Source organism: Phaenicophaeus curvirostris, chromosome 11 (assembly GCF_032191515.1).
Source record: "Phaenicophaeus curvirostris isolate KB17595 chromosome 11, BPBGC_Pcur_1.0, whole genome shotgun sequence".
Taxonomy (NCBI): domain Eukaryota; kingdom Metazoa; phylum Chordata; class Aves; order Cuculiformes; family Cuculidae; genus Phaenicophaeus; species Phaenicophaeus curvirostris.
This window is the reverse complement of record NC_091402.1, coordinates 22,529,625-22,550,481: the sequence shown is the minus strand read 5'-3', so window position 1 is coordinate 22,550,481 and position 20,857 is coordinate 22,529,625. Positions and strand designations below refer to the sequence as shown.

The 20,857-nt window shown below is 49.7% G+C and overlaps 2 protein-coding genes across 3 annotated transcripts in view; both read left to right on the top strand.

Annotated features, from left to right (window-relative positions):
• LOC138725082 (semaphorin-3D-like) overlaps nucleotides 1-20,857 on the top strand; it is a 112,721-nt gene that overhangs the window by 60,790 nt on the left and 31,074 nt on the right. The gene's annotated exons all lie outside the window — the stretch shown is intronic.
• The window catches only part of RBM6 (RNA binding motif protein 6), a 54,873-nt gene that overhangs the window by 28,807 nt on the left and 5,209 nt on the right, over nucleotides 1-20,857 (top strand). Inside the window, exons 7-18 of one of the 2 annotated variants that reach the window (XM_069865597.1) lie at nucleotides 10,697-10,771; nucleotides 12,265-12,325; nucleotides 13,427-13,492; nucleotides 14,022-14,273; nucleotides 14,758-14,918; nucleotides 15,646-15,743; nucleotides 16,221-16,263; nucleotides 16,860-16,920; nucleotides 17,883-17,974; nucleotides 18,628-18,789; nucleotides 19,774-19,863; nucleotides 20,634-20,723. In XM_069865597.1, coding sequence (XP_069721698.1) covers nucleotides 10,697-10,771; nucleotides 12,265-12,325; nucleotides 13,427-13,492; nucleotides 14,022-14,273; nucleotides 14,758-14,918; nucleotides 15,646-15,743; nucleotides 16,221-16,263; nucleotides 16,860-16,920; nucleotides 17,883-17,974; nucleotides 18,628-18,789; nucleotides 19,774-19,863; nucleotides 20,634-20,723 — 1,251 coding nt within the window. The remainder of the gene's footprint in view (nucleotides 1-10,696; nucleotides 10,772-12,264; nucleotides 12,326-13,426; nucleotides 13,493-14,021; nucleotides 14,274-14,757; nucleotides 14,919-15,645; nucleotides 15,744-16,220; nucleotides 16,264-16,859; nucleotides 16,921-17,882; nucleotides 17,975-18,627; nucleotides 18,790-19,773; nucleotides 19,864-20,633; nucleotides 20,724-20,857) is intronic. The other variant, XM_069865598.1, reaches the window with a different exon arrangement.

Genomic DNA, 20,857 nt, shown 5'->3' with positions numbered 1-20,857 from the left:
TGAAGTCATCCTTGAAGCAAGCTGGTGGCTAACAGAGCCGCAGATGCACTATTCCCTCTGTGCTCTTGGAAGTGGATGTGCCAATGATGTGGCTGAGGTTCCTTAGAGGAGAGACGGTGGCAGTGAGGGAAATGCCTGTGTGGGTTCAGCTTACGTGAATAAAAGCAACCTGGTGAGCACACCATGACTTTCATTTCCAGAGCAAGACCATTTTCTGTGATGGTTTTGCTGTGCTGGTTTGCACAAGACCTGTTGTGAAAGAGATGCAGTCCTTCTCAGCCCAATCACAGCAGCGTCGAGGCGAATACCAGAACGTTTTACAAGCACACGAGCCAGATTATAGTGCTAAGACTCCATCTGGACTATCTTGACAAGTGGGAACACACCAAAATGTGGTTGCAGTTTTCACGTGTCGCGTTGTTTTTGTTAGCTTCAGCATCAGAACTGTTTGTTCATGCTTCTGTGCTATCTCAGCAGCCACTGGGTGTCCATTCCTTGGTGCACTGATGGTGTTGGGTTGCTGGCACAGGAAGGTAAAAGGCTGAGTCTGGAGGGTTAAGGAAGGCAGAAGCACTGTTTCCTGCTCTTAGAGGAGTGATGGTCTGCCTGTTCTCCTGAAGAAACTGTGATTATGGTAGTGAGAGAACGCTAAATGTCCCTTCTGATGTGGGTTGTGGTCTGTTTTCTTCTCAGCTGAGTTTGTGTTGGCTGCTTCAATATAAATCGCAGAATTGTGGCTACCTTGAATTGGGGTACATCTCGAAAGAATACCTTGAATTTTGCCTTGGTCTGCTCAGGTTATGAGACTCACACAAGTAAAAGATTCAGTTTGGGTGTTAAGGTGCAAGGTGGAAGCTATGACAGTCGGCAACTTCTGTTTGCGAATTTGTGTTTCCATCTGACTGTAACCGTGTTGACCAGAAACAAAACATGATTGCAGTGGAGAATGGGGGCTGGCACATCTGAATGTGCTGTTGTGTCATTATCCACCCATCACGGGCAACAAGGAAACGGGTATTTAACACAGAGGGGCACACAGTTGTTATCCACCCTGCTCCCCTGCAAGCCACCTTCCAGGCTCTCATTAAAGCTTTAATTCCCACGGAGAACCCGAGAAGCACTGTGTGCTGCAGGATCGGAGATTAGGAGAGTTTGCTGCAGGATGAGAAAAGACGCTGGGTGGAAGAGCCCCGAGGGTGCTGGCAGACAGCAGCCCTCTGCACTCCTGAGGAAAAGCACAGACCTCCCCATCCCCTCTGGCTTCAGAGGGGCAGAATTTCAATTTGTTTTATAGCTGGCAGCCTGGCTAACTCATCATGTGTGAGTGGGACGGCAGCGGGGAGGCCCTCAGCACCACCCTGTGCCCAGCTCACCAAGCTCTGGCTACGGTTGCTCCTGGAAAGTTTTATACAAGGAGACAGAGGAAGGAGGTGGGAAGTTCTTCCTGGCTTCTGCAGTGGCAGAAGGTACACAATGTGTGGTTGGTTGACTTGTCGCAGCGAAGGGGCTGGTGTAAAGCAGCATTCTGCCTTAGGGTTTGTTCTGCTGTGCTGTTGTGCTGTGTGTATGTGTTGGCAAGTAGCAGATGTTGCATCCAAGTGTCCTCCTGCGTCTCCATCACTTCAGACCACCCACAAGTTAGTGATGTCTTCCATTGGATGAACAAACAGCTTCCAGAAGTAGATTCCCCAAAGGAAGAGGGTCTAAAATCAAGTGTGTTGTGTAACAAATTACGTTTTTAAAGAGGGTCAAAGCTATAAAACAGTAAACACAAGATTTAAGTATTTAAATCTCTGAAGCTGCCGTCTTTTGAATATGGGGATGGCAGTAACTCTCCTGTTTTCACAGGCAGCAAGGGAAATCTGAGTTTTTGCGTTGTACAGTCCATGTCTTAGCAGGAAATCAGCGATATCCAGATGGGCCTCGTGTACTGGGTTTGAGCCAGGATGGCAGTAAAAGCCCAAGCAAACGTTCAATGTACTTTTCCATCAAGGATCTCAGGAGCAGGTTTAACAGAGAGAGTGATTTAAAGTCCTCAGAATCCCAAAATATATTTTCATACGCTTAAAATCGAGTTGAGAAGTCTGTCTAAGAAGCCGTCTCACAGTGCAGAGCTGTTGTTAATGATGTGATGACCGAGGTGTTTTACTGTTTGTAGTCCTAGGTTTGTGAAAGCCCGATAGATTCTTCCCAGCTTGTGATATTGCTGGAGCAGAATGCTGAGGTGCTTTGTTTTGTCCTTCCTCTGATGAAGCATTCTTCTCTACCTGGTCCATGTGAGATCAGTGTTTGTGCTCTACCACTGCCTGCTTCTCTACCTGTTGTAGTGACTTAGTGAAGGGATTGTCCCCCGGACTTGGCACTGGTGAGGCCACACCACGAATCCTGGGTTCAGCGTTGGGCCCCTCACATCAAGAAGGACGTTGAGGGGCTGGAGCGCATTTAGAGGGGGGCAGTGGAGCTGCAGAAGTGAGCCTAGGGGCATGTCTGGGGAGCCTTTGAGCTGTTTTCTTCCCCCTTTACAGCTGGCATGTGCCTAGGGAGGTTTGCTGCTGCGCAGGGCATCCACAGTCAGGTCACCACGCAGGCCAAGTGGTGTTGGAATTGGTGTGCGATCCCATGGCTACATGCTCCAGGAAAAGGACATGCTTTTGTTTGCGTGTGAGGACTTCAAATGCTTCATCTGAAGGGCTAAATCATCTAGGAATGAGTTCAACCCTATAAAGCAGAGCTTTCCAGCCTGTTATATTGTTTACCAGCATTATGGGGTGGGATGATTTTTGAGGAAGAAGGTGACCATCTAACAAAATATTGGGAAGTACATCCAGGCACTGGAGCAGCGCTGTGGCAGGAGAAGGAAAATCACAAAGGGAGTCTGAAGCAGCTCTTGTTCAAACACGGAGTCCAGGCAGGAGACATTGATGAATCAGGAAAGAAATAGAGATGAGGCAGAGCCATGTGGACCCTTCCCTGGGGCTACCTGTGAGTAAGACTTGATATGTTAAATATTTAAATACTCTTAAGCCTGGATAGTTTAAGTATAATTCTCAAACAGAGGATTCAACCTGATTTGTACTTTTTTGGGCACTGGAACAAGTGTTTGATACGTGTGACATTCTCGGCTTACCCTTCAATAAGTCCTTAGCTGTCTGTGCTTCTCTTTCGCTGTGGAACGGGAGCACAGCCAGTAGCACCAAACACAGAACTTGTTCCTGTTGGAGCTGGTATCTCTTGATGCCCCCAGACCCTTACTGTCTGAACTCTAGAAATCCTTTTCTGACCCCTCATACTGCATAGGAAAGGTTTGCATTTTAAAATTTCCACCTTTTCCTAGTGATCCTTCAATGCTGGTCTGCAAGGGTGCCCTTTTCCAAGGGACCAGGGAAACGGATGGTCAGAGTTAGCTGAACAAGGAGTTGTTGGGGCTTTCAGTGGTGGCAGAAGGTCCGCTTTGCTTCACTGGATCTAAGAAAACTTTGGAATGCGTTGAAATCTCCTTAAAGAGTGAAAAGCAGAAGCCATTCATATCACCTACCTCCTAAGGCTGGCCCTAGAGCATGTGAAATCCTCGGCACATGGTGTGTTTGTTCAAACTGTGACACATGGCTGGTATCCTTCCTGGAGCTGTAATTGGGAGCTTGCCTGTGCCGACTGTTTTGGTGGTGTTCTCGGAGCAGGACTGAGTGTGCTGACAAGGGAAGCAAATGCTGTGTTTAAAAGATACGCGCTTGGAGAGTCCTAACTTGGAAGTGAATTGCAGCTCATTGTCAGGCAATAAAATGGGGAGAGCTGGTGTCCTCTGAAAGGCAATTTCTGTGTGTGTTTGCAAGAAAGGATGTCGGTGCGGGGAGATGAATTGTAGAAAGATGCTGGGACTTGCCTAAAAAGAGTGTGGCTGGTAGCCAGGGAACTCAGAAATCGTAGGAAGAGAACTGGAGGTGTCTCAGATGGGGTGTCTGTGGGAATTGCAGGCTTAAAGCTTACAGACTGGCACCTTCTGCTGAGGGACAAGTGACCAGATAACCAGGGAAACAGGGAGGCCTGAGGAGGCTGTCAGGGAGCAGGTAGAGCTGGAGACGTGTGTGTCCCAGCGGATAGTCCCAGGGCAAGAGTTTTGTGTGAAAGGCATTTGAAAAAGAGGCACTAAGTGCCATCTGGGATAAAATAATCCCTGTATAGCATCTTAGTGTGTTATGTTTAGCTACTACATCTTTAGGACTCTCAAAGTTAGCCTCCTTATGCCTCAGTTGTGTGGTAGAGCCAGTTCTGTTTAACGTGCCTGTCAGCGATGTGCCTGCAATTGTGTTCTGATAACTCAGGAGCGCTGATGGCATCTCTGGGCTGTCAGTCTCGGGCCTCCTCTGACCTCGCCGACCATGAGCCCTGAGCATGCCGTGCTGGTTGGCATCAGGTCACTGTTGAGAGGAATGCCTTGCTGCTGGATGCTTCAGGGTGATGCCACGCAATCTTCAGCCCTGTAGCATCGCCGATGCCCAGGAACCAAACATCCTTGCTTCCAGGTGACCGCTAACACAACTACTGTGCAAGATTCATCTTGATAGAGTCCTGTAGTAATAATACACATCAAGGTTGCCTGGATCCATGTGGTAATGTAACCATTCCCCAGGGTTCCCCCACTTGTCAGACCATCCTTTCCCTGTGTTATCTTGAATCTGCCTTGACTGTCAGCAATCAGCAGTAGAGTACTGGGCACCAACAGATCAGGCCAGTATAAAGAAGCCACAAGTGGTTAGGGAGCTGGAGAAGGGAGCTGAGAGCCATGAGGGAAGTCCCACCTATTATATCTGGGATTTGCTTGTTCCTGTGGGAAATGGCAGGTTGCTGCAATACCCTGCAGCAGGCTGCTCTGCTCTCCTGCCTTCATCTCTTCATGTCGCGCTCTGTTTTCTAACTGTTTAATTACAGATGGATTGTGGTTTGTGAGTTCACAGCTTCTCTCATCTGCTTTTTGTCAGAGGTAAGCAGATGTCCTGCCTGTTGCTCTGTAGAGCAGAGTCCCTTGCACAGCAGCTGCCAAGGAGCTCAGAGATAAAAACTTCAGCATATGGAAAAAACAGGATGAGAAGCCAGTTTCTGTGGCTGAGACGATCCTGGTCTGAAATAGATCCAGCTGGTCTCTTATTCTGACAGGTGTGGTGGTGTTGGCTCTCTGCTTGGTGCTGGGAAGGTACGGCCTCCTGCATTTTCCACAAGCAGCTGGGGATGCGTGGGTCAGAGGGACCCTTGGTGTTTGACCCCATCCACATGCTTTATCTGAAGATGAATACTTAGTTAGGGTCGAGTGCCCTGTGCTCTCCGTGCCAGCTTCGCCCCAGCCTCTGTACAGAGACAAGAGCCGTGCCAATAAGACAGGATGCCATTATGTAATTCACACTGTGTTGCGGTTGGGGTTGTTCTATTTGCATTTATAATCCATACTCAAATAGAAAAACCTGAAAGTGGTCTGATTTGTGGCTACAATTAGATAACTCCTGCTGTCAGCCGCTTGTTGCCCTGCGCTGTGTCTGGGCTGCACACCCCCGAGGACGGGGAGAGTGGCTGTTCTGGGGAGTGCTGCTGGGGCCCGGGGCTCCCTCTGCATCCCCAGCTCCTCTGGGGTCCTCCCCGAGCCTCCCCAGGGCAGTAAACACCACTCATTAGTTGGTTTAAATAATTTAAAGATGATAGATGTATAATGAATTACAGTAAATATGCACAAGAGGGCTGAATTAACATCACGTAAATGCGGTTAATTCTGGTATTCTAATGTGCCTGCCATGCTGCCCGCAAGCGTTCTTCTGTCAGAATCTTCATCTGCAATTTTATATCTGTTTGCAAATGATATTTTCAGTTCTTTTTTAACCTAGGGAGCCATGTCAGTCATAGAATCATAGAATTGTTTGGTTGGAAAAGACCTTTGAGATTGAGTCCAGCTGTCCCTGTCCACTACTAAACCGGATCCCTGAGCACCTTGTCTGCCCGTCTTTTAAACCCCTTCAGGGATGGGGACTCCACCACCTCCCTGGGCAGCCTCTGCCAGAGCCTGACAGCCCTTTCAGTGAAGAAATTTTTCCTCATATCCAATCTGAACCTGCCCTGGTGCAACATGAGGCCAGTTCCTCTCGTCCTATCGCCTGTCACTTGGGAGAAGAGCCCAGCACCCACCTCACTACACCCTCCTTTCAGGGAGCTGTAGACAGCGATAAGGTCTCCCCTCAGCCACCTCTTCTCCAGGCTAAACAGCCCCAGGTCCCTCAGCTGCCTCTCATAAGGCTCGTGCTCCAGCCAAGTCCGGAGAACAGTCTTTGAACTTGGTTGTTACTCGGGACAAAGGATACCAGAACCTTTCAGTCCATGAAAATATCCAGGGATATTTTCTATGTAATCTGTGAACAATATGAGGAAGTAATTAGCTGGAGTGGTGCTTGGTTTTGTGCTCAAGCCAGCACAGGAGGAGATGCGAGTGCAGTTCACTTGTGGTGCAGGCACCTTCTTTGCAGGGATGGTGCTTCCTACGCTCCCTTGGTTGCTGCTGGGCCAGGGAGGGTGGCACGCGGTCCCATACCACTGGAGCAGCCGGGACCCCTTCCTCCACAGCAATCAGCCGCGGTGCTGGGTGCTGCAGCTGCATCCCCGTGAGGTTTGGCAGCTGCTGAAAACACGACCTGTGGCATGGAACACTTGGAGAGCTGTCAGCTTGCTGGAAGAGGCTCCAAAGTGAGACTTTACTGCAGGTTTTAATGTTTGGCCAAATGCAGTTGAAGCAGAAGCCTGGTTTGATTTGAGGGAGTGTGCCGAAAGCTCTCCGCATTTCAGATTTTCTAGGTCACTCTTGGATGCTCTAGTTTTTTTTTATTGAGAAACAGTTAGCAAAAACTTTGACATTGATGATTTGTATTCTAGTGTCAACTCAGTCTTGGCGAGCACAGAGATGCTTTTCTGGCAAGTTCAACCGCCAGTCATCGTTATTAGAAGGCTGTCAACAAGCATGAAAAATGCAGCATGCCAACTGTAAATGCGAATTGATGGGTGAGCAGCTGAAGTGGGTAACTCGTGCTGGGCCTGAGCGTGCGGTCCGTCTCCTGGCCCTGTCGGGAGCTGCACTGCTGCCCTGGGAAGCGGGGTCAGGGTCATCCGTGCTCACATACCTGCTCTGCTCATAGCACGCACGACTTCTCCTGCCCGTGTGAGTTAGCTCAGAGCAGGAGGTGAGTTCTTTCCTTGCTGAAGTAGGATGAGTGCAAAGAGGTTAAACTGGAGATGATTTAAAACCAGCCTCAGGAGTGGGCGTTACGCGTACTAGGAGTGTGGTCTGGATTTTAATGCAGTTAGGGTTACCTCTGCCACTTGGATCTTACCAATACTAATGCTTCTGATTTAACTGCCTTTGGGCAGTTCCATTGCCGAAGCCTTGTGTCCAGCTGACACGCAGTCTCTAAAATGCTTTTGGGAGGATTTCATCACCTGAGAATATCATGGCTAAGGGATTTTCCCTTTTTCTTCCCTCTCTTAAAGTAGCCTGTCCTTGTGGGTCTGATCCCTGCTTGGACATTGCTCCTTGCTGCAAACGGTTTCATGGCGTCGCTCTCTAGGATCACCTCCTGGTGAGATTGCTCCGTTGATTGGAGTCTCCTGCAGTCACATTTACATATGAGGCTGTCGGCTGTTACTCCAGATGATGCAGATTTTTAGCAGCTTTAGCTGAAATGGCTTGTTCTCAATGGTATCACTCACTGGAATCCAGTATTGCACCTCCAGCAGACCTCTAAGCAAAAAAACATGTATAACTGTGTTTGAAAGTGACAGAACGGTGGCATAAATCAGTGCTCCCAGCAGTGAAGTCCTGATAATCTGTTTTGATGAATTTGGAGATTCAATGAAAACCAGTAGGATCTGCTCATGCCCTTGGAAATCCAGGCGTTTCCATGGCTGAGTGCTCGCCATTCTTGCTTTCCAGAGCTGTGCTGTCTTTTAAACCCTTCAGTGGTGTGTCAACTGTGTGTTTACTGCTCCTTTTGAGGGGGAGGTTCCTGACTGGGAGGACCAGAGAGGCAGTTCTGTAGCGGGCTGTGGCAGATAGGAAAGGCCAAGCTGCTCTCAAGCACAGAGCACAATTCACAGGTGAGTCGGTGAGAGAGGTGCCAGAGAAAACATGTGAATATGGAAGAGGCTGGGCACCAGGGAGAGCTGGGGCACGTCTCGGGGTTACCTTTTCTTTTAACTTGAGCGCTGTTCCCTGAAATTCTTGGAAACCCTTTGTTTTGTCACACATATCCGCTCACTTGAAAGCAGTGAGCTGAAAACCAGACCATTATTCTAAACCTTATGCAGAGAAAGGGAAGAAGATAGAGATGAAAAAAAGAAGCGGTGACAAGGACTTGAGGAAATAAAGGTTCTGAAAATATTTGAGGTGGCATCTGTAACAAAATGGGGGAAGAAGATGTTTAGAGTTACCACATAACATGCCCCCTAAATGGTGGACTTCGTGTGTTAAATGATGATTGCAGTCTTGGAAATGACTTTATCAAGAAGAAATCAGGAAAAGGGAGCTTGCTGGAAAAGTGAGCAGGCAATCAGCAGGGTGTTAAGGAAATTAGGGAGTAATTACGCAAGCGACACATTTTGCTGTCTCCGAGAACTGAATTTGCAGTAGACAGCAGCACCACATGCACTTAAAAACTACCTTCCATAAACTCAAAAATAGTCATAACGCTTTCTGGCATGTTTTATCCTTGATGGCTAGTAGAAGGATGAAACTCTGTGGTGCTTTGCCCTCGCAGAGGAAGAGTCCTCCAGTCTAGTTAGCCTTGTTTCCTGAGCTTGTAGGCAGGGCTGCTGCTGCCTGGGGAGGAGCTGCTGTTTCCGACCGCTTTCCTGGGCTCCCGGAGTGGGGATGTGCACCCTGCCTCCTCTCCCTGTGCTCAGTGGGTCCTGAGGCAGGTGCTGGCATTTCTAGCCTGTTTGTTTAGCACTGCCTGTCTCCTGAGAGTAGGGTGGGATGAGTGACCTGCCTGGGAGAGGGAGCGTGTCCATCTCAGCAGGACTAATAGTCCCAGTGGGATGGCCACAAGTTCCACTTCCCTGTCCTTCTCATTTGTGTTTCCTCACATGCCATAAAGAAGGCACAAGCCTTCTCCTGGATGTGTAAAGCGGGCAATACTCCTCACCGTGAATAGACCCTGAGGAGATGCCTGGTGTCTGGTGCTCTGGGTGCACACGCCAGCCCTTAGCAAGGTCCAGGAACAGCTCAGCTTTCTGTAAGGCGATGGCAAGTCCATGCTAGAAAGCAGAGCTTGAACAGCTGGTCAGCACAGAGGGAACCCTTGAAGGGCTCAACACACATGGGCCAGGTAGGAAAGGACGGCTGAGGTCTGTAAAAAGCAGGCTGCGAAGAGAGGAGGTGGTGGAACCCAACCCTACAGGGCAATGTCTGTAATCCCCAGCCTCCTCTGCTGCATTTCTTTGTAGGGGTTAAAGGATTGTTGTTGTACCATCTACTTTACGTATTCCCTAGCATCTCCCTCATGTTCTGCACCACAGTTTATGTATGGGTGTACGGTGACTCTGGACTAATAACCCTGGGATCTTGGTTTCTCATGTGATGGTTTGCTCTGGGGGCTCTTGCGTGGCTGGGCTGCTGGGTCAGAGTACCTAGGAAGCTTCTGACTCACCAGGGGTCCCCAGGATAGCTTGGGGGTGTTAGCAGCTCCCCGAGGTCTGCCTCTACCACTCCACGATGGGACAAAAGAATGGCTGCTCTCCTGGGGCTTGGGAGACCAAGGTCTGGGTGTCCTTATTGTCTCTGAGTCTTGTATTGGGAAATAGAGACTATGGTCCCTCCAGCAACACGAGATGTCTTGGGACTCTGTGCATTTGCAGCTTGGCCAGCAATCTGCGTGTTCAGACACGGTCTGCTGTCCACAGCAGATAAAACCCACCATGGAGCCTTGCTGCTTTTATGGGCTGCTCCAGGCAGGAGCCCAGGAACTTGCACCTACAACTTCATTTCACCCTTAAATCTCTGCGATCAGCAGAGCTTGTGGATTTGTCAGGCTCCTGATGTGTCTACAAACTGTGATTGATGGCTGGAGCTGGAAGCAGTGTGTCTGTCAGCCCCTCTGCTGCTGCTGCACTGGAGCGACGGCCCCACCAAGCTCTGGCTGCAGGGCAGCGGCTCTGCTGGCTGTGGAGCCGGCGGCCTCACCACACACTGGCACACGTCTCTGAAGGAAAGCCAGGGCTTCATGAGCGACACGAACACTAGCCCAAGTATGAGAGTTCTCTCACCTCAGTGGTGTTTTCCCTTGTCTTCTCCCCAAGTAACTGCCTTGAGGTGGTGGCTGGAGGCTGTCCAGCTGCCCCTTTCCTGTGTGTGGACAAAGCAGGTGAAAGCAGTTTCCCTCTGATCCTCTGGTTTCTCTGTCTCTGCTGTTCCTGGGAGGCAGCAAAGCGTCTTCTGCCTGGTTCCTCTGGAGCTAACCCGCAGCTTTGTAGCTCTGTGCTAGAGCAGGGCACAGGCAGTTTCCCTTCCACTTCGTGGCAAAGCTCCAGCTAACTGAACCGGGAGACTTTCTCCCCCTTTCACCCTGTTTCACTTGCGAAACCTTTAAGAACTAGAGCTTTAACCCCTTTTTTTTGCCCCTGAGTGATCTTCATGTGCTGGGCACATTCGTCATTTACCCCCTTGTCTCAACAGGGAACTCTTTCCATCGGTGGCAAAGAAGTGACCCTTGAGTACACTCCGTGCCCGGAGTTTTGGCGCTGCAAACGTGTAAGTACGCAATCAGAAAGCTGTGTTGTGCTTCCTGTGCTGTCTCTCATGGCAGCGGCAGCAGAGAGGAGCATTAGATATGTGCTTAGTGGATGAAGGTCCTTAAGAGTGAAACCTGTGGTTTTCCCTACCTTGGTTTTGGTACCGCCTAGGAGCACTTTTTGCTTTGGTACAGGTAGCAAGTATTTTATGCACAGAGCAGTTTCATCCCTGTGCAGTGCTTCCCTTTTAACATGAGGAAGATACTTTGTGGATCCTTTCTCCTTGAAAACCAAAGTGAGACTGATTTTGCCACTCTAGTTCATGTGTGTAACCACAAGTGACTCCACTGCCTAGGTAACCAGAGCTTTCACCAGTGTAACAGTGCAGCCCCTGGCTCTGTCTCACACAGCAGCCTGTAATGTAGATTTGCAGGCAGTAACTGCAGCAGGGAAGGGAGTGTGGAAACGGTTCCTAGTTCAGGCAGCAGGTGGTACAGGCTGGAACTGGCCCGTTTCTGGGGAGGCGCAGTTGCCCGAAGGTTGAGTTTGTTCCCATGCCCTTCCCGCAGTTCTCCTAGAGCAGGTGCTTTGGGCTGCAGCAGGCTGGGAGGAGCGCTGGAGCAAAGAGCCAAGGTGGTGACTGCATTCCCACTGCCTGCAGACCAGGGGAGGAGGGGGTTGGTTCCCCCACCTTGAGCTCTGCATCACCCTGCGCTACTAAGACCCTCGTCCAGGCTATACCTAATGTGTGCTAGTTGCTGGCAAAGCCGTTGCTCAGCGCCTCGTCTATGCTTGCAGTGCTTCAGATATCAAGTAGAGACAGCAGCTTCAGGGGGTGGTTTTGCAGTAGCTTGCAGTGCAGTGAGAAGAAGCTGGAGCGTATGTCCCTGCTGCTGCTGTGCACAAGCATGGCCAAGAGAGCTTTCTCATGCCCCACAGCATTTGCTGGGTGTTAGTTAGAGAAAAAAAACTGTATGAAAGGGGTGCAATGCGCGTAGAAAGAGCTTGAAGAGGAAGTTAGGAATGCTGTGTGCAGAGAGACCTGTGAAGACAGGGCGCTTGGCTCTTTCCATGGTGGCTCTGGGCAGGATAACCGTCAGAGGCCTGTTAGCAGACACCTCTTCATTATCTCCCTGTGCAGCAGATCTGCAGCTCAGATCAGGACTTTGTTGCTGCTTTAGGATAGACTGGAGATAGAGAATGCAAAGGTAACTTTGAATCGCTTGGAACAACAGAGTGGACTGAAGGACTAGTGCAGTGCCTCCACGGTGTGAAGAAACCTGTGCTCAGTTGTGTGAAAATCCTGTTCCCAGCCCCAGCTGTGAGCTGTGTCAGTGTTTCCCTTCCATTCCAGCCAAGGCTCCTGCTGCCATGACCCCTCCTGTCTCTCAGGCTCTCCCTGTAACTGTTCCATGGCTGTTCCTTACTTTCTGAAAGCACTGCAGACTGGAGTAGGTTGTACCCACCACCTTCCAAACCTGACTTCCTCATGCTGTCCATCTTCCGTTGCAGTGTAAGGTGTGCACTGTGGGCTACAGATCTTCCTGCTCCTATTGCAAGCTCCCCAGAGATGGTGAGTATATCTAGTCCACCTGCATTTGGTCAGTTAAAACTTTCATCTGCCCTGACAAGTAAGTTTCTCTTCTGGCTTCCTTGTGGCTCCTCTCTGGGTGGATTAGCCCAGTGCTATGTAGCAGGGTTATTAATTGTGCTTCATTTAGACCCTTTTCCCTGTCCCTTTAGACCCTTCTCCCTGTCCTCACTGAACATGTTGCATGCAGATGTGTTGCAACAAGTTTCTCTGTTCTTGTGAGGCTTGGTAGAGAGGTGTCTCACTGCACAGGGTCTTCCCTTCCTGTTGCTTTGACGTTGTCCTTCGCCCATGGAATTAGAGGCTGTGTCCTCTAGGACCATGAGCCAGTGCTGCTGCCCTGGGTGAGGAGGCTTTCCCTCAGCTCACCTCCCCTGGGAGATGCGGCGGTGTGTTTTCAGCGTTACTCTTTCGAGGCTCTCAGATTGGAGGTGAATCCAGGAACTTGAGTTGCTGAACTCACCTTGGATGGAGAGGCGTTCTGCTTCTCCAGGAGCTTCTCCTTACATGCCAGCATTTTTGCTGTTTTGGGTACGAGGAGGCAGGAGCCAAAACATGCTCCTTTGAGGAACTAATTGCTTTGGGACAAGTATGTATCGCGGGCGCTCTGTGAGGTTTCACTCTGTGCCTTTCAGCAGACTTCGGACATTTTGCATTTCCTGCCCTCATGCCCCAGGCAGAAGGGCATTAAAATAACTGCTGATGTAGAACTCTGTTTACTAGAGTGCCATCCCCATGATCGCGCTTTCCTTGCGCTGTGGCTCCTCCGTCAGCATTCTGAAGGCACAATTCACGTAGCTGGCCCAGCACAACTGTGGGTTGTAATAAAGCTGCTGAAGAGCAAATTAAACAGAGCCTTTAAGGTGCTGTGAAGACAGATTGCGGTGCGTGCTTCTTACTGACCTGGTTTTGTTGATGGAGAGAGCGTGTAATGAGGTAACCTCTCTACGAGTGTCCTGTAATTGCTGAGTGAAACAAAACACCTCTCTAATCATACACAAGCGTCACTGCAGCTTTGCATGGGTTCTTGCATGCCTTGTGACTGATGGTCTTGAAGTGGATTTTAATTCACCTCTCTTACAGGGAGCAGAGCAGGCCCAGAGTCCAGAGGTTCGGAGGGGGAGGACGCATCAACTGAGCAAGAATTCAGTAAGAGAATTGCACTCTCCATCTCTGAGGTTGTGCTTACGTCTGTGTGATTTGCAGTTTTCGCAGCTGCGCATACAGACTGGTTTCATGTGTGAATTTTACATGAGGTTCTGCTCATGAAGCGTAGCCAGAGCTCTGCAGGCACTTTTGTATGGGCCTGTCCAACATGAGCTGTGCTGCAGCCAAGCAAATCACTGTGCGGCTGTATCAGCATTTGTGTCCAAAATGGTCGTGTTCTGCTGTGCTGCCCATGGTACAAACTGGATGAGAGCAGGGAGGTGCTCAGGGGGCCATTAAAGAGAGAAGCTTTGCTGGGCTGAGTCTTGCACTCTCACTTCATTCTCTTTGTGGGAAGAGGCTTCAGCAGCAGGTACAGGGCTGGTGATGGCTGACATTGCAGCCCCACAACTTTGTCTTCTCCTTCCAACAGCTTTAGAAGTTCAAGTAGCCAGCTGAGTAGCCAGAGAATAGGAGAACTAAAATACATGCTGAAACACTGTGGAACCAGGCCGTTTCTCTTCTCTTATAGCGGAGACTAAGCTTGAAAAACCTGAGCAAGAGTTATCAGGACAACCAGGATCTCCAAAGGAAGCTCTCCAGCCCTCAGTTCCTGCTCCACAGCAGGAGTGCGAGTCTCAGGAACAGGAGCCAAGGAAGAGAGATGAAGGGAGAGAGCGGCGACCGTCACAGGAGAAGAGAAGGGACATGGACCGGCACCAGGAACAGCCTTCTCAGAGAGAAGCAGAGGAAGCCACACCACAGGAGGGTGGAGGAAGCAGAAGTGAGTGGCACAGGGCCCAGTTTGGCATTCCTCTTGCTTGCACTCCATGAGGCCATCTGCAGAAAGGGCAGCATTTCACTGGAACCTCTGGAGGCTGTTTCTGTGTTGTGTGAATCCATGGCATCAGGTGATGGTGGGCTCTCTGGCTCCAAGAGTGCTAGCAAATTGCCTTTGGGAAAAAGAACTCGGGGCAGGCTGGCTTTGGGAGGGTGCAGTTACCAGAAGTTACCCTGGGCTGAGCTCCTTTGAGGAGGGGCCTGCTTTTTGCTCTGCTTTCTGGGGAGGAAAGGTTGGAGATGGCACTCTGAGCGCCTCGCAAAATGGGGAGACAAAAAGCAATGGCTTCCAAACTTAGCTGTGAGGAGCCATGCTGTTGCTTTGAGTGGGTTTAGCTTTACCTGTGCTGTCACAGCAAACTTCGATCCAAATGATCTTTCTTTACTACTTTTTCTTTCCCGGCCACCTCCACGGTTGTTCCTCACAGCAATTATGCTGAAGCGTATCACTCGATTCACCCCACCAGAAGTGATTGTGGGGCTCCTGGCCCCGTACGTGCGTCTCTCCACATCCAGCGTGCGCATCATGAAGAACAAGGCTGGTCGGATGGGGCAGACCTATGGCTTCATTGAACTGGAATCCCATGCTGTAAGTAGTTTCCTGCTTTCCCGTGTTCTCGCTGTTGGCATCTGTGGTCTGGAGAAGTACAGAAACCACAGAAGTAGAAGAAATAACTGTATTGGGAGGCAGCTGTCCTTCAGCGAGTCCTCTTTTCTGCTTGTCCAGCTGGGTACAGGGAATATCTGATACAGCCGTTGCTCTCTGGCTTCAGGAGCCAAAGATTGTCTGCTGTCACAAGCTGTGATGCTGAGTGAGTGTCTTACCTCTTTGTAGACTCTTCTAAACCTGAACAGCTCTAGAATAGGTATTTTGTTTGCAGGGAACTTGAATTCAATGGTTTCTGTCTGCAGAAATCAAGTAAATACTTTAAATAACAGACAGTCTCACATTGGAGGGCTCACATTATCTAGTTCTGGGTGATTCCCAGACTCTGTGACTGTGTTTTGGCTTTGAGGGTGCTCACCAAAACCCTTTGGGGCAGCAGCAGCCACAGTGCTACATTGGATGGCAGCCCTAGGAGAAGATAGCCCCTATGTGGCTGAGGAGAATGCTCATAGGACAAGGAGAGAACCTAGCAATGCATTCATCCTTTTTGTCACAACCTGAATACCTTTCACTAATATTTAGACAGAAATGTTGCATTCCTGTCCTGTGATGGTCATCATGGAAGCACAAAGTCTTTCAGGCACACTGGGTTTGGGAAATGGGCTTATGTTTCTTCTCGTGGGTGCGATGTTCTCCTCTCCCTTTACAGGAGGCGCTGAGGTTGCTAAAGATACTGCAGAATCTGGATCCCCCCATCTGTATCGATGGACGTACAGTGGAAGTGAATCTCGCTACGGGGAGAAGAAGGTATGGATGATGAAGCGATAGGGTCGTGCTTCGTGTGGTGTGCTCCATGGCTAGAGCTGTGTTGTTAGACCAGGCACTTAAAGGTTGGCACGTGAATTAGCACAGATGTTTCTACAACCTTAAGAGGTGTTGGACAGATAAAGGCATCGGAGCTAGAAGCAGCTTCACTGTAAGCAGTATGGGTTTAATCATCATATTGCACGGCCTCTTGTTGTGCAGCCGTCACATCCCGTTGTGAGGGAATTACTAAGTTCAGCTTTTCAAAAGCGGTTGGAGAGATTCATCTTTGCAGACACAGCAGAGAGCGTGGTCATAACTCCTGTTGAGACAGTGACCTGTAAAGTCTCTGTCTCCTGAGATGGACACACTGCAGCTTGTGGCAAACAGAGATGGCCTTCCTGCCTTTATTGGTCCTGCTGATCATTTTGAGTACACTGAGGTTAATGTGAAGCCTGACTGAAACCTTTATCTCCACAGGAATGACTATGGGGAGCACGGTGACAATTCCTACTATGGCCAGGTAGGTCGGCACAGCTTCCCAGCAGGTCACTGGAAAGGGGGAGAGCGCTGGGGGTTGCAGGCTTGGCTTTGTTAGGTTTTCCCCTGGGCTGCTGGCAGTTCAACATGTTTGAAGATGGGATGATAATGCCTGAGTGTGCTCTCCGCTGCTACTCTGCCCCTAACGCTGTGTTCGTAAGTGTGCCTAGAAGCGCAAGTCAGAGAGCAGATGCTGCTTTAGGGGGTTCTGGGCTGGATTGCTCTATACCATGTTTTGACAGAGTGACTTAACTGATGACTGATTGCCGTTCCCAGAGTGACTGTCTCCTCTCTAGTGCTTGTTACTAGACCGCAGGGCTCTTCCCATACTGAATGGACTGGAGCCTTCAATCTGGATTCCCATGAGCACCTCATTTAAAGATTGGTGGAAGCTGTAGAGGGCTTGTGCTTTGCAACCCTGTCCATTGCTCTGCAGATGAAAAGCTGTGTCTGCTTCTGCTCTGTTTAGGGTAGCTAAGTGAGCTGTTTTGCTGAGTTTTGGGCCTGTGAGAGGGAGGAGAAACGATATGATGTTTGCCAAAGAATCTCTGAGCTGTTTGTTTTGTTCACTTACTCCAGGGCAGAAGGGGCATGAGAGACAGGAGGGGTGGCGAATCGCAGAGACGCACCAGAGCACAGTGTAAGTTCAGCTCTGCCTCACTCCTACCGTGAAGACTTTTCTTCCTTAAAAGGGCACTGACATGTAGAAATCAGCCCAAAAATATTTTTAAAGGCTAAGAGTAGGTTTGTTTGCTACACCCACTTCTGAGTTCCTCTGCCAGCTTTGTTTAGTCACATTTTCCTATCTGATGATGAGTTTCTCTCTACTCTTACTGTGCAAAACTACATGCAGATAAAGGAAACTTGCTGCGTGCCTTTCCTTGTTGTGGTGAAGTGATGGGATAAAAATCAGTGTGGCGGTTACTTGGGCAAGACAGAAGCAAACAGACTGTGCAGCAGTGCCAGTAGCTGGAAGAACAGTGCTGGTTGTTTTAGTAATTTATCTGTAGCATCACTGAGCTCCATCTAATAGTACTTTGGAAATGAGAAGCGTTCCTTGCTCCATGGGCCTGTCCTTAAAGCATCTGGCTTTTCTTGTGGCTACAGTTTCCTACCCTTTCTTGTGGGGAGCTGTCATGCACCCATGGGGCGGAAGGGCTGTGGGGAGTGTCATCGCTTCAAACAGGAGGCTGTTTGAAAGAGCACAGATCCTCCTTGTTCGAAGAGGTGGGCGGTCACTGAGCCTGGTACTCATTACCCCATTCTTAGGGAAATTACTGAATTTCACGTCCTTGTGCGGCCCAGTGTTGTGGTCTGGTGATCTCAGCACAGCCCCTCTAAGTGTGTTTTGATGTGAAAGTTTTGCCAAGTTCAAAACCAGAAGAATTGTGAAACCCTATTTCCTTTCTTAATCCTTAAAGAAAATAAGATGTAGGTGGAGTAATGTGAGGATACTCAAACCTCTCTTGCCAGGAGAGAATAGTTCTTCTTTCCCACTCCTGATCCTAAGAGCAGTGTAGTATTTACTCATGCTTTTGTCGTTGTAAAAGGCAAGTTCTGCTTTTGGAAGATGGTGGTGTTAACTCTTGTCTCTCTGCTCAGCTCCATCAGATGTGTCCACATACATCTATGATCCTGAAACTGGGAATTACTACGATCCCATAGCTGGGACATACTATGACCCCAGGACTCAGGTGAGTGCATGGAAAGGGAGTTTACACACTGTACATTCTTACAAACTGCCCTTCTCTGGAGAGTCTTTTTAGCCAGATCCTGAAGACAAGCAAGCATAAGACAGCATGGAGGTGGCTTTGTTTCTCTCACTCGCTCTGACCTGTGTAAAAGGGATACACCTTCCAATATATCGACTTAATGAGAGGCTAGGAATCCATTAGCTCTGTGTTGAACTAGTAGCTGCCGCTTTGGCCTCTGAAGCCCTGACTTTAAAGGTGTTTTGTTCTCCTCCTCTTTGAGCGGGTGTATGGGCAGAGTGTCCTTGCTAGATTTTTCTGAAGACATGGGATAGGAGAGACTCTATTAGGAGATGAACAGCAGAGCTCTGTTTTCCTCTGTGGTCTCTCTGCTCCCCGACTCCAACCAGAATAGTTGCAAGGATGCTAAAAAGGAACCATCAGCAGATGTTCTGTGGGACTGTCACCTTGGTTTTGTGGTACTGGAGAGGCCCCTGTTCTGGGTAACCAGGGCAGTGCTCTGCTGGCCTGGCTGTGGTGGAGCACTTTCTCCCCAGCAGAGCTCTGAAGCCTTTGCCCTCTGCAGCCCCTTGTTACTCAGCCCAATAAGAAAATTGCAGGGGTTAGTCTGAGTCTGTCCGAAATGCCTCTTTCAGAGAGAAGTCACGATAGACCGAGAAGGATGCTCGTCACCTACAGAGAGCAGAAGGCGGCGGCATGGAAGCCAAGAACGAACAAATGAAAGGAGGGAGCCACACGGCAGGGACAACAGGGACAACAGGGACAAAAAGGAGAAAGGGAGAAGTACTTTTGCCAAGGTAAATCCCTCCAGGTGTCAGAATGATCAGAGATCTGCAGCCTGGAGGCTGAGATAAGAGAGATTTGAAGGTAGAGAGTAATGTATAGAGGATTCAAAAGGGAGGGCCAGTGAGAGAAAATGATGAATTACATGGAATCGGCATCAGGCCAGGAATGTGGTTGGTGTCCAGCCAGGTGGAAGTAAGTTAGTGAAATTTTTCTCTTATGACGTGAAGTCAGAGCTTCTTATCCCTTCCTTATGTTAAAGGGCTCAGAAACATGCGGATAACCGAGACATGCATTTGTCTTACACTGCTTAAAGCCCACAGCTATTGTAACTGAGCCAACAGAACATAGCAGAGATGTTTAAACGTACCAAGTCAGATCATAATGGAGATTCAGCTCTCCCCAAACTGCGGGTCCTACCCTCTCCAGGCACGGCAGGCAGGAAGATGAGGTGGTGCAGGTGGGCTGCAAAGGTGAACTGAGATCAAAAGCAGATACATGCTGTCCGGTCCCTCCCAGAGCCCCAGTGCCCTTCGGTGCTGCTCCCAGTGAGCAAACGCTGTCCTCCCCAGTGATGGGAAGCAGCTGGTTGGGAGTAGCTGCCCAAAGTGATGTTTGAGCATGGGTGTTCGAACACAGCCCAGTGCCGGGAGAGTTGGTAGGCGTGATTTAGCCACAAATGCAGAAACTTTGCCTATTTGTCTGGTTATTCTCTATGGCCTGGCCAGTCCCGGGAAGTTGGGATCCGAGGGGTGCGAATGTCCCTGAGGCTGGTACCAAGCCAGACAAGGTGTCTCATCTGGCATGGATGATGCTTGCTTTCAAGGGACTTAAAAGAAACTTGGTCTTGTCTGAAGGGAAGGTGAAATCATGTCCTCCTATCGTTTTTCTTGGCTGCCTCGTTTCTGTGGGTGCTCAGATGTGGCTTCCTGGCTGCTCTGTGCACTCTCTGACCCCTGTGCTGCTGCTGTCCTAATGCCCACTCTTGGGTTTTTCAGAATGAGCCTGAAGAAGAGAGGTTTTTTGTAGAGGATGTCTTCAAAAAGCCATTGCCTCCCTCTGTGAAAAAGGATGAGAGCGCAGGCCTGGTAAGATGCTGCATAGCCCTTTTCTTCCCTAATCAAGTATGAGCAGTTAATGAACCACTAAACTAGAGCAAGGGCTTCAGACCAGTTCTCTGTAAAGCATGTAGATGTGAAGCCAGCCTGCTGTTTGTGGTGCTGAGTGTACAAGTGAGCGTTATGGGCTCACGTTCTTGCAGTACTGGGGAACTGCAGTCTCTAGTGTTCTCTGTCCACTATAAGGAAGGTCCTGAAAACACCACCATGCTGATTGAGCCTGGCTGTGTGTTGTGCTTGGACACAGCAGAGAATACTGGTGGTGGTGTCCTTTCCTCTCCTCACCTATAATATGTGTGCTGTTTGACAGCACGCAGGACTGTAACTCCTCTTGGAGTGGTGGGTTTCTCTGCTCCTGTGCTGGTGGGCTGTGGGGATATCTTTGCACCTGGTCTCTGTGTCATTTGTGCACACACAGAGGTGTCCAGATGTGACCTGGCACTGTCCCAGCTCCTTGACCGGTCTGAGGCACAAATGGGGCCACTGGCAACATCGCTGTCCAGCAGAGAGCAAGAGTGGGGCAGGCTGGGTAGCGTATTGAGCTGCTGCAGCTGGAACCAAGGGCATGGCACCCAGAGAGCTGGGGATTGCCCAGAATGGGAATGTCTCCCACCGAAAACACCACATCATCTCTGCAGACTGCCTGGTTTCCTTAGAGTCCTGTTTGAATTGGTGCTTAGCTATTGTGTGCACTGGGTCTGTGCTGTGGCGGTCTTAACGCCTGATGTTGACTGTTTCAGAATGAGACTGGAGAGGAGAAGTTCTCTGCAGAAGATGTCTTTAAGAAACCATTGCCCCCCTCTGTGAAAAAGGACGAAGGTGCAGCCCCGGTAAGTGGCTCCATAGGTTTGGTTGTTGCCCTGTTTGAGCCTGGGTACGGGGCGAGAGAGGCTTACCAAAGCCTGGCCATGACCTTGAGTGACAGGGGTACCAGCTTCTCATGCCAGAGGAGGGAGTATCGGAG